Consider the following 11,820-nt stretch of genomic DNA (forward strand, 5'->3'; position numbering starts at 1 on the left):
AATCATTTATTGGCCAGGTTGGGAATAAGCAAACAGCCTCTCACAGCCTCATGGTGCTTGTCCAGGAGCCAAGACGAGCTCAGGTGTGTTTCTTACTGGCTTCCTGGCTTTGCTTGCCAGTTTGGTGAAGGAGATCCTGTGGAGGGATAGGAGAGGGACACAGGGAAGGGCTAGGGTGGTGGACACCTGCTCCTGGGGACTTGGTTGGGCTTGACAAGGCATTGCAGCTCCCTGCAGAGCCCCTCCAGCTCCAAACCAATTTCCAGAAAATTCCATCCTGGTTTGGAAAACCAGCCTGGTTTAGAGCTCATCCCACTTCACCCTCTGCCGTGGGCAGGGACAACTTCCACTACGGCAGGTGCTCAGAATTTTCTCTTTCTGCAGAGCTTCTCATAGCTCTGGGCATTGAGAGACTCATTTGTTCCACAGGAAGAACTTCCATCCAGGAGGGACCACGGGAGGCATGAGGGACTCTAAGCAGTCTTGAGGGAAGGAATGAAAAGGCTCCACGTGGGGATTCTAACCTGGAGGAGATGCAGTTTCCTCCTGGCAGAGAGCTGACATCCCCCTGGGTCTGCACCCACCCTGGAGGTGCCACCCAAGGCCCATTCCCAGCTGGCTGCTGCCCCAGGGGACAGGGTGACCCTGCCGGAGGGAGGGACAGGGACACCAGAGCAGGCTCCAGAGGCCGTGGGCAGTGTGGGAAGCACGGTGCAGCCGCCGTGCTCAGGATCCCTCACAGCTGGGAAAGGGGAGAGGGGACCCTCGGCCTGCGCCGCGCTCAGCCCTCAGCTCCGATTAAGGCTCATTTACTGCAGGAGGATTTATGAGGGTGTTTAATTGCCTTGCCGAGCTGGGCTGGAGTCAAGCGCGCTTTGTAAACGCTTCATCAAGCTGGGGCCTGAGCAATTAGCAGGGATTGCTGCTGCTGGGGAAGGGAAAACCGCAGGTTCAGCCACGTTCCATTCCAGGGGGTGGGATAAGGCTGCTCGGGGTGCACGGGCAAGGGCTGGGGAAGGGCTAGCAGACCTCCCAACCCTCCTGTGGGAGATGCTGGCGGTCTCCCCACCTCATCAGGTGTGGAATAACCACCTCCATGGCGTGGGAGATGCTGGAAGGAGCTGGAATGATCACTGCCATGGGGTGGGAGATGTGGAGGGACCTGGAATGATCATCTCCGAGGGGTGGGGGATGCTGGAAGGGGCTGGAATGATCACTGCCATGGGGTGGAAGATGCTGGAAGGGACCTGGAATGATCACTGCCATGGGGTGGGAGATGGGGGGGGGCCTGGAATGATCATCTCCGAGGGGGGGGGGATGCTGGAAGGGGCTGGAATGATCACTGCCATGGGATGGAAGATGCTGGAAGGGGCTGGAATGATCATCTCTGAGGGGTGGGGGATGCTGGAACGATCACCACCATGGGGTGGGGGATGCTGGGGAACTGTGCCTGCTGGCACAGTGCCCCAGGGCACAAGGATTTGGGTCACCAGGGATTTGGAGCTTGGTCTTGGCTGTAATCCTTCCAGTGCTCCCAGGCTGAGCCTGCAGGGCCGTGTGGCTGCTCCGAATGTTCAACAAAACAAACCCAGCCTAGAAATGAAGGTTGTGCAGGGCTGAGCATCTCCTGGAGCCAGGAACAAAAGAGTAGAGGGAGGAGAGGAGCCCTGGGCACAGAAAGAACATTCTGGGGAGCTCTTAAGACACTACAAGAGTGATTCCTGCAACAGCCGTGCCCTGCAGGGCAAAGAGCTGCTTCAATAAATAGAAAAAAGCCTGAAGTGACCAAGATCAGCATTTCTTTGCCTGAAAGTGTTCAGGCTTGCAGTTCTTGGCACCTTCTCAGCTGGAAGGGAAAAAAACCAAATCTATGGAGCTGCAGCAACCTCCTCCCTCCCTCCCTCAGGTGCTCACGGCATGACCAGGGCTCTGTCCTGGGCAAGGGGAGCAGGTTTGGGATCCACGGGGCAGGACAGCCCCAGCCAGGTCCCCCCGTGCTCCCAGCCCAGGCTGCTCTAGGCAATTAAAAGCTGGTTGTACACCCAGAGCAGGTATTTTGCAAGCAGGTGAGTCGTTCCCGTGGTGGAAAAGCTTTGCAGGGACACGCACTCCCAGACACCCCCCCCACCCCTGCCCGGCCAGGGAAAGTTTGGCTCCGAGAAATAAAGGCACAGGACACCAGAGAGGGGTGGCTGCTCACATTCTCCTTTATTGTTCACACCACACACCTTCCCCTTGGCACTTCACTGCAGGGATTTGCTTAAAAAACCACACACACACCCCCACAGCTTGGTGAGGCTGTGCCACAACCAGCTGAGAACAGGCATTTTTAAAGAGATTTATTTTATTCCCCCCCCATTTTATTTTCTTTCACGTGTGGTCAAGTGTCATCACTTCCAAACCAAACAAATACATTTTAAAAAAGATACTATTAAAAAAAAAAAAAAAAAACAACAACAGAAAAACAACACAAACAAAAAAACAACCCTCCCTGTGGCTTTGGGAATGTGCCAGGAGCTCCCACACCAGCTGCACTCAGGGAAATGCTTTTTTTTTTTGTGTGTGTTTTCAGATTTGTTTGAAAAGGACAGTATTTCTCATGTGTATTTTTTTTAATATACTACAGCCTGAAATTCAGTGCAATAGATACAACTACAGTGCAGAACTATACAAAAGTAATCCTAACCATGTACAAGCTTTTTTTTTTCTTAGTTGCTATAGAAACTATAACCTTTTTCTGTACCTTTTGTATGCATTATACAGTGTGAATATACTCCAAGAATATTTACAGTACTTGGCTTGTCAAATCAGAAACGCTATAACTTAAATGTCTACTATTAACAACCATTGAACAAAAATATATATAATATAAATATCTTCCAGTCTATACACAGAGCAGGAAACGGCTGTATCCATGCGGTGCTGGATTTTGGTGAGTCCTGGGATGGGGGTGGTGATGGAGGGGGATGTTGTCGTGTGCGGCTGCCGCTGGCGCTTCACTGTCGGGCAAATATTGCCAAGATTAATCCCAAAATTCAACAAGAACACATCCCCCCTCTCCCGTTTTCCCCTCCCAGCTGGAATTCAGGCGAAAGGAGAGGAGCCTGTGACAACTGGATTGACCTTTCCAACCGATCCATCCGGACGGCTCCGTCCTCCGCGCTGCCCCGGGCGGGAGGTCCCCGTCCACGAACCCACCGCAGGGCTTGAAATCAAGGAGACTTTAAAAAAATGACTCATTTTCTCGGTAGTTTTTTTTAAAAAAATATTAGATTTAGTCAATTTACGTGATTTTTTTTTTTCCTCTATGATTAGAATGTTAAAAAATAAGTTTCCAGCTTTTTAAAAACTTCCTCTACATGATTTTCCTTTAAATAACTATCGCGTCGTCAATAAAAAACAGGGAATTGCCCTCCTGCTGGTGGGGGCTGCATGGCTGGGTTTTAAAACACCTATTGGCTTTGAAATCTTGGACGCGAAACCAACTAAAAAAATTAAATAAAATTCGTTCCTAGCAGAAAAAAAAAATAAAATAAAATAAAATAGGTCAGTCTGTCCCCAGTAAACCACTGGGGGAGGCTGGAGAGGGGGCACTGACGCCAGACCCCTCCCCACTCCCTCCTGCCTGGGGTCTGTACAAAGTGTTTAAAAAGTCCCCCCGGGTTCGGGGGGCGGTGGCGCCGGGGGTCCAGGTTACACCTGCGAGTCAGCGCCCAGGCTGTGGAACTCGTCCGGGGTCTTGTCGCTCTGGCCGCCCCCGCTCTGCCGGAAGCCCGAGGCAATCTCGTCGAAGGTCCGGCCTTTGGTCTCCGGCACCTTGAAGTAGGTGAAGACGAAGAAGAGCACGAGCAGCACCGTGAAGATGATGAAGACGTAGGAGCCACAGAGTTGCTGGGATTGAAGGGAAAGGGGGAGGTGAGCACGTGGATGGAGGTCACAGGATCACGGAGTTTTTGAGGTTGGAAAAGCCCACCAAGATTGAGTCCAACCACCCACTCAGCTGCCAGGTCCACCCTTAACCCACGCCCCCAGGTGCCACATCCACGTGGTTTTGAGCACTTCTAGGGATGGTGATTTCACCACCTCCCTGACCACCTTTTCCATGAAGAAATTTTCTCAATATCCAATCTAAACCTCCCCTGGCACAGCTTGGGGCTGGGTCCTCTCATCCTGTCCCTCTTCCCTGGGAGCAGAGCCCAACACCCCCCCCGGCTGTCCCCTGCTGTCAGGAGTTGTGCAGAGCCAGAAGAGCCCCCCTGAGCCTCCTTTTCTCCAGGCTGAGCCTCCCCAGCAGCTCCTGGTGCTCCAGACCCTCCCCCAGCTCCATTCCCATCTCTGGACACAGAGTGATGGGCCATGGTAAGAACCAGCTGGTACCACCCTGCCCACACCTTGCCACGGCCATCCAAAACCCAGGTCCTTCTTTCAAGGACCATCTCAAGTTCAATAAGAAACACTGAGTCAAGCTCCTGCTCCAGCCCCAAGTCCTTCTTCCCAAGGGATCTTAACCCAACCAAACCACCTGAGCCTAGGTTTTAGCGCTCAAGAACGTGGCCCTGGAATTCAACACTGGATCCAGTAGCAGGATTTGACACCGGGACTCCACACCAAAATCTGGCAATGAGATCCAGCACCAGGAACCAGCAACCAGACCCGGGATTTGGATTTGGCAGGAGGATCCAGCAATGGGATCCTGCACTGGAGTCTGGCACAGGGATCCAGCTGGACACTGTTTCCATCCCTGATCCCAAACTGGGATCTGGATCCACCCTGAACCAACACAGTCTGACAGGCTGGGACAGAGACTCCCCTGGACTGCTGGGATCCTCTGGGACTCCCAGATCCCCGTGTCCCCAGGGACATCCCCCCTCCCCCAGCACTGCAGCCATCATTACCGCAATGTACTGGAAGCCCATTCCCACGATGAAGTTGGAGGTCCAGTTGGAGAGCCCGGCCACGGCGAAAGCAGCGGGACGGGGGCCCTGGCTGAACAGCTCCGCCACGATGAACCACGGGATGGGGCCTGGGCCGATCTCAAAGAAGGCCACAAACCCAAAGATGGCCACAATGCTGAGGTAGGACATCCACGGCATTTGGTCCTAGAAAGGGAAAGGGAGAAGGAGAAGGTTGGTGCCATGAAGGGGACATGGCACCTGGACACCTCAGCTGGTGCTGGCACAGGGGCCGTGAGCTGGAAGCTGGAATTCTAGGAGCTCAGGAGAGATGTGATAATGGGGACTGAGTGCTCAGCCGTTGCTTCAAGGAGGAATAAGTCCTTCCTCCTCCTCCTCCCAGCCTCCCCAGCACTCACCAGCAGCGTGAGGGCGATGGTCATAAGAATGGCACACCCAGCCATGCCCGCCAGCCCAATGAGGTGCAGGGTCCTGCGTCCGGCTCTCTCCACCACGAAGAGCTGTGGGATGGACATGATCCGTCAGCACCTCCCCAGCCTGCAGGAAAGGCCCCTTCTCCCACCTCCCCTGGAGAGACGCTGAGACCAAAACTCACTGAGACCACTGTGAAGGCTGTGTTCACCACGCCAGAGCCAATGGTGGCATAGACAGGCTGCTCCACTCCCGACTTCTCAAAGATGCTGGTGGAGTAGTAGAAGACCTACAAAGGGCAGGGAGGTGCCACAAGTCAGGTCCTGGAGCTCTGGGTGAACCAAGCTGACCCCTGGCATTCAGACCCCACCCAGACTCACAGCGTTGATCCCTGAGAGCTGCTGGGAGAGCTGCAGGACAATGGCGATGAGGATGGGCTGGCGGTACATGGGCGAGCGGAACAGCTCCATGATGGTGACCTTCTTCTCCCTCATCATCTGCCGGCTCTCCTCCTTCATCTCCTGCAGGTCGCTGCTCACGTCCGTCGTGCCTCGCAGCTTCTTGAGGACTGAGAGGGAGAGGTGGGGTCAGGAGGTGTCGAGAACCCTCCCGAGTGCCAGGATGGGCCCTGCAGAGGGGTCACTCACCACTCTTGGCTTTGTTCTCCTCGTTGCGGTTGATGAGCAGGAACCGGGGGCTCTCGGGGGCAAAGGGCAGGATGATGCACTGCAGCAGGGCAGGAACGAAGATGAAGCCCAGCAGGAGTGGCCAGAGAGAGTCGTTTCCCATGATCACGTCCAAACCAAACACCTGAGGAGGAATAGAAGGATTGAGCCACCTATCCCAGCTGGAAAAGTCCTGGTTGGACACAACTCTGCAACTCATGGTGTGCTCCAAGCTGGAACGGCCATTGGAGGGACTCCTGAGCTGCTTCCAGATGGCCAAGAGATGTTAATATCCTGATGCTACCCATCCCAAACCTTCAGATTCCACAGCATCCCTGCTCCTGCTGAGCTCCAGCTTCACCCCTCCCACCGCAGCTCCACCTGAAAGGTTTTCAGATCCACAGCACCTCATCCTTGCAGGCCCTGAGGAGTGTCAGGACCAAAAAAAAGGGGGAACCCCCCCCAAAACATTCTCCAGTGCTCACCTGTGCGATGAGGATGCCCAGGACGATGCCAAGCTGGTGGAAGGTCCCCAGGGCCCCCCGCAGGGCAGTGGGGGACACCTCGCCCACGTACATGGGCACAAAACCCGTGGTGAGGCCAGAGTAGAGGCCGATGATGAAGCGGCCGAGGATGAGCATCTCAAAGGAGAAAGCCATCTTGGAGAAGCCCATGAGGACAGCCGACACGAAGGCAAGGATGTTGGACATCAGCATGGAATTGCGTCTGGAGAGGGACGGAGGAGAGAGGTGAGGGACACCAGGAGAACCCCAACATCAGCCCCTGCCAGCCCTGGAGCGCCAGGGTGGGGTGAGGCAGCACAGCCTCCCCACCGCAGCACCCACCAGGCTCAGAGCTCACCTTCCAAAGCGATTGACAAAGAGCCCCACGGAGAAGGAGCCGATCATGCCCCCGACAGAGAAGATGGCAACGGAGAGGGACCAGAGCGTGGTGAGGGTGGCGGGGCTGATGGGCTCCTCGTATCGGTACAGCCACGTGCGGTTGTAGAAGTCCTCAATCACCTGGAAGACGAGGAGGGAAACCAAAGCCCGCGTCAAGCCCGCGCCACCGGCGGGACGAGTCTCCGCGGCCACCGCGGCTCACAAGACAATGCGTCACCGAGCCGCTGGCCAAGGCTGGGCTCCAGCCCAAGGGAGGGAACCTGCCGGGATACGCGGGGGAAATGCAGCCCGACGGGTTCTGGGCTCGCCCTGCCCGCGGAGGGACGGCGGGAGAGACGCCAAACTCGCCGGGCAGGCGTGGGGAGGTCACGCTGCTCCCCGGGGCAGGGCAGGAGCCGGAGATGCACCGGCCCTGCGGAGGGAGGGGAGGAACACAGGGCAGCTCCCATCCCCTCGGATACTCGTGGAGTTGGATTTCCAGGTTTTTCCCCCAAGAAACACGTGATCTCTGCCATGGTCCTGCAGGACCTTGATGCCAACACCCAACCTTAATTTGAAACACCAGGAACAGCCTGGTTTGTGAATTTTAGGTGGTTTGATATAAGTTTTACACCTTTTTATACACAAAACATATACGCTTATACACAAAATATATACATTTTGTATAGTTTTGATGTATTTTTTAAGCTAGCCCATCACTGGTAGTTTCACCAAGATCCTGTCCCTGCCCATGGCTGGGGAAATGGCCTAAACGACCCTCTAAAGGTTCCTCCCAATCCAAATCCTTTATAATGTCATGATTTAAGGGCCACCCATCCCCAAACCACCACAGCAAAGGGCTCCACAACACCCCACCAAGCCCAGCTGGAAGGAGCAGAAATCCCAGAGATTCCCTGCTTTGCTGGGCCTCAGGTGGCTCCAAGATTTCGCTGCTCTGAATGGCTTCCTCCCAATTCACTATTTACACCATTGTGCTTCACTTTCCACTTTTTCCATCAATCCAAGCCCAAACAGGAGTCCTGGCAGAGACAGCACAAGAAATATACACTGGACTGGGTACCAGTCCCAATATTATCATTATTTTGCCAAGTTGTTCCTCTTCCAAAGCACGTAAACCATTAGAGTTTCCATATTTAAGTGATTTTGTTTCCTCCTATTTCACCCAGGGGTTTGGAAACTTTACCCTCTTTTATCAGTATTCCCAAAATAAATAATTGATTGGATTATTGGAGAATAATTGGGATGGCTCAGGCTCTCAGTAGGCCCAGGGGGTATCTGAAAATAACAGCCCCTCCTGCCCCTTCCTCCTGGATAAAAAGGGAAGATGCTTTCAAGAACCCAATGGCTTTTTGGGAGAGGAAGAGGTGAAAAATGGGTTTAAAAGGAGAATGGTGAAGGAAAAAAAAAAGTTTTCCCCAAAACTGGGGCTTTTCCCCTCTTTTTCAGCTGAGTGTTGTGATGCATCCCAAATCTGTGCCCCGATGCATCTCAGTGCATCCCCATCCCAAATCTGCATCTCAGTGCATCCTCATCCCAACCCTTCACTCCAGTTTATCCCACTGCATCCCCACCCTGTGCCTCAACGCATCCCGAGGCATTCCTGTCCCAATCCTGCACTCCATGCATCCCCATTCTGCATCCCAGCTGTGCCCCAGTTCATCCCAGTGCACTCCCATTCCAGCCCTGCACAGTAACGTGTCCCTATCCCAGTGCCACACTTTATGTGTCCCCATCCTTCAGGGATGACCCCTTGTATCCAGCACATCCTGCTGCCCAGGAAAACCCTCATCCCACTTCCCCTCGTGCTCCCACATGGAGCATCCCAAATCCATCCCCTCAACACTGCTGACTTGTCCTACACTATGCAACTCCTCCTGGCCTGAGCTCGAGGGATTCATCCCCAAAATCATGAGGAAAACTGTGGCAACACCCATCATGAGTGTCTGGGTTTGCTGGGGGCTGCAGGCACTGCAGCTGAGTCCCATGGGAAGCTCATCCCTGACCACCCATGTCACCCAGAGCAGCCAGCTGGGAGAGGATGGAGAGAAAGCCTTCAGGGAAACACAGCTCCTCCTGGGATGTGGCTCTGACCAGGGTGGTGATCACAGCATTCCCTCTTCCCACGGTGCCAGAGCCTGGGAAAGTGAGGGCAGATGCTGGGGAGCAGCTCCCCAGTGCCATGCCAGGGATTCCCCAGCTCCAGCAGCTCCAGAGCTGCTCCATGGCCCATCTCCCAGGCAGTGAGCTCAGGGCCATCCCCAACCTCAGACCAGTGCAGGTGAAGGCAAGGAGGCATCAGGACAGTTCAGGAGCCCTCAGCAGCACCCTGCAGGTTCTGGGAGGGGGGAGCTGCAGCCTTCAGCCCCAGGAATTGCACCTGGGATTCAGTACTGTGTAATGCAACACCTTGAACAAATCCCTGGCTTTTTTCCTCTTCCCATACTGGGGAGTTTTTCCACAGGGTCTTCTATCCCACAAGGAGTTATCTCAGTGCTTGTGGTGACATTCCAGAAGCACTCACGGGGATGGGACTGAACTCTGGCAGCTGGATCCTGCCCCAGTGGGTTGCTTTCTTTGGGGTGATGACACTCAGGGGCAGCTTTGCTCCCACCAGAGCTCGAGCTGTCCCTCCACACCTTATCCTCCCAGCTCCAGAGCTGCTCCATGGCCCATCTCCCAGGCAGTGAGCTCAGGGCCATCCCCAACCTCAGACCAGTGCAGGTGAAGGCAAGGAGGCATCAGGACAGTTCAGGAGCCCTCAGCAGCACCCTGCAGGTTCTGGGAGGGGGGAGCTGCAGCCTTCAGCCCCAGGAATTGCACCTGGGATTCAATACTGTTAATGCAACACCTTGAACAAATCCCTGGCTTTTTTCCTCTTCCCATACTGGGGAGTTTTTCCACAGGGTCTTCTATCCCACAAGGAGTTATCTCAGTGCTTGTGGTGACATTCCAGAAGCACTCACGGGGATGGGACTGAACTCTGGCAGCTGGATCCTGCCCCAGTGGGTTGCTTTCTTTGGGGTGATGACACTCAGGGGCAGCTTTGCTCCCACCAGAGCTCGAGCTGTCCCTCCACACCTTATCCCAGCACAAGAGCTGTGCCCAGGGAACACTGCAAGCACCACACTGGAATCCTGAGCTAATTTTCCAAGTGTTTAACACCTTAAACAGCCACCAAATCCAGGAAAAGTCATGTTTTCCACGGACCACTGATATCTACCAGCACCAGGAGAGTCCTGGCAGTACATGAGGGGAGGAGCCAACATTTCCTGCACTCCATCCCACTTACAGCCCTTCCCAGCCAACTCTCTCCCCCTAAGACACGGTGCTGGGATGCAAAACCCCAGTCCCTGGGTCAGAGCAGCCACTCGGGATGACTCAAACCTTAATTAACTCCCAGACCTTCACTGAGAGCCGAGGTGAAAAGTTCCACCGGCCGCACCCGGAGAGAGCATCCTGCAGGCACTGCTGGGATTTTTCCCGACAAAAAGCACCAAGCAAGGAGGAAACAAATTCTCCTGGGAAGGCCGGAGCTAAATAACTCCCTCTCAAATCCCATTACAGCCCTAAGCTGCCTAGTGGGATGTACTATTTTAGCCAGGCTGGCAGCAGAGCTGGTTTGCTGCCGGACACGGGCTGGGGGGGCTGGAATTTCCCCGAGGAGCGTTGTGGGAGCACTCACCTTCTGCGGGGCGTTGATGACGCCGGTGTTGTACCCGAACTGGAGGGAGCCCAGCACCGCTCCTCCCACAGCCAGCATCAGGCGAGCCGTCATCTGCCAGGAAACAGGGAAAAGGGCTTCAGTCTGGGATTCGGGCATCCCACAGCCCGGCCTGCCCCAGCAGAGCCACGCCAGGGCACTGCACGGGGAAGGTGGCGAGTACAGATATTCGGAATAAAGGAGAAAACGCACTGGTTTTGGTGCTAAGGGGGGAAAAGAATTTCAGAAATGTCATTTTGCGGGGGGTTAAAAAAACCCATGGTTTGGGGGATTCCAGGAATTCCAGCCCTGGGGTGGGCCAGAGGTGTTTTGGGGGCTCCAAGGAGGCTCTGGGTGACCATCGGGCCGGGAGCCGCCGCTAACGACGTCGCAGTCTAATTAAGAGTCGCTGAGCAAAACCCCGGTTAGCTGGCAAAGCCTTCCCAGGCCTCCTCTTCCTCCCGCCTGAGCCAGAGCAACAATCACAGCCTTGTTTGGGAGCGGGGTCAGGGCAGGCCAGCGCTTGGGCCACCTTCGTTAGCGGCCCAATTATCCCAGGCAGGAGATTTTCCCGGCACTAGAACCAGGATCCGACATTCCCGCTTAATCAGCTTTGGGAGGAGCCACGTGAAATTTATAAACCCCTTAATTTGAGGGGAGGGGGGGGGTTCTCCCTAAGTACCAACATGTCACCCCAAGGATGCTCCCAGGGTGTCTTGGATTAATATTCCCAAGGGATCGATGCCTCAGATCCCGTCTAAATGAGGGGAGGTGACTCCAACTCACCCCAAAAAAGAATATTTTTTTATATTTAAGAACCATTCTCTTCTTTCTTTGAATAAATAATGGATTTAATGCTGCTCCCTGACCTTGCCACTCTGGCCACCGCCTCCCTCCGCGTGAAAGTTCCCAGGGGAAAAGCAGAGGGAATGAAGCCAGGCCCGTTAATGAAGCTCATTAATTAGGCTTGGCCCCAACACAACTAATCAGGGGAGGTTTTGGCACTTGGATTTGGTCGGTGCTTCGGAGTAAATCCACCCCGAGGAGAAAACACCTCTGTGTTTGGGAGGGCACGAACGGGCTGGGAAGTTGGTGGTGTCCCAAAACAAAAGGCACAGAAAAAGCTCCAAAAACCCCACAATTCTAACTGGGACCTTATCCATCCCCCAAAGCTCAGGATGGGAATGCTAAAAGCACCTGTTGCTTGGAGAAACCTTATTAAAAACTGA

General features: G+C 54.5%; 1 protein-coding gene across 2 annotated transcripts; it reads right to left on the reverse strand.

The window, feature by feature from the left end:
* Window positions 1-2,187: 2,187 nt before the first annotated feature.
* SLC2A1 (solute carrier family 2 member 1) lies at window positions 2,188-10,713 on the reverse strand. Of its 2 annotated transcripts, XM_039697527.1 has the most exons (10): window positions 10,574-10,713; window positions 6,851-7,011; window positions 6,475-6,715; window positions 5,972-6,134; window positions 5,705-5,892; window positions 5,509-5,613; window positions 5,312-5,413; window positions 4,896-5,099; window positions 3,700-3,891; window positions 2,188-2,999 (listed from the first exon to the last, which is right to left on the reverse strand). In XM_039697527.1, exons 1-10 carry the CDS (start codon window positions 10,709-10,711, stop codon window positions 2,997-2,999), a joined length of 1,497 nt encoding a protein of 498 aa, XP_039553461.1. In that variant the 5' UTR covers window positions 10,712-10,713; the 3' UTR covers window positions 2,188-2,996. The 2 variants fall into 2 exon arrangements, with proteins under 2 accessions (XP_039553461.1, XP_039553459.1); XM_039697525.1 differs by having other exon boundaries at window positions 2,190-3,891; window positions 10,574-10,712.
* Window positions 10,714-11,820: the final 1,107 nt, after the last annotated feature.

This window comes from Passer montanus, unplaced genomic scaffold, assembly GCF_014805655.1.
Source record: "Passer montanus isolate IOZ18808 unplaced genomic scaffold, ASM1480565v1 scaffold118, whole genome shotgun sequence".
Lineage (NCBI taxonomy): Eukaryota > Metazoa > Chordata > Aves > Passeriformes > Passeridae > Passer > Passer montanus.

Excerpts from the sequence above, each read along its gene's own strand:
- SLC2A1 (XM_039697525.1), bottom strand. The coding sequence starts at position 10,711 with ATGCCCGAATCCCAGACTGAAGCCCTTTTCCCTGTTTCCTGGCAGATG. Across the intron at positions 6,135-6,474 it reads TGGGCATCCTCATCGCACAG|GTGTTTGGTTTGGACGTGAT; the intron begins GTGAGCACTGGA and ends ATTCCTCCTCAG. Across the intron at positions 5,614-5,704 it reads AGCTCTCAGGGATCAACGCT|GTCTTCTACTACTCCACCAG; the intron begins GTGAGTCTGGGT and ends TGCCCTTTGTAG.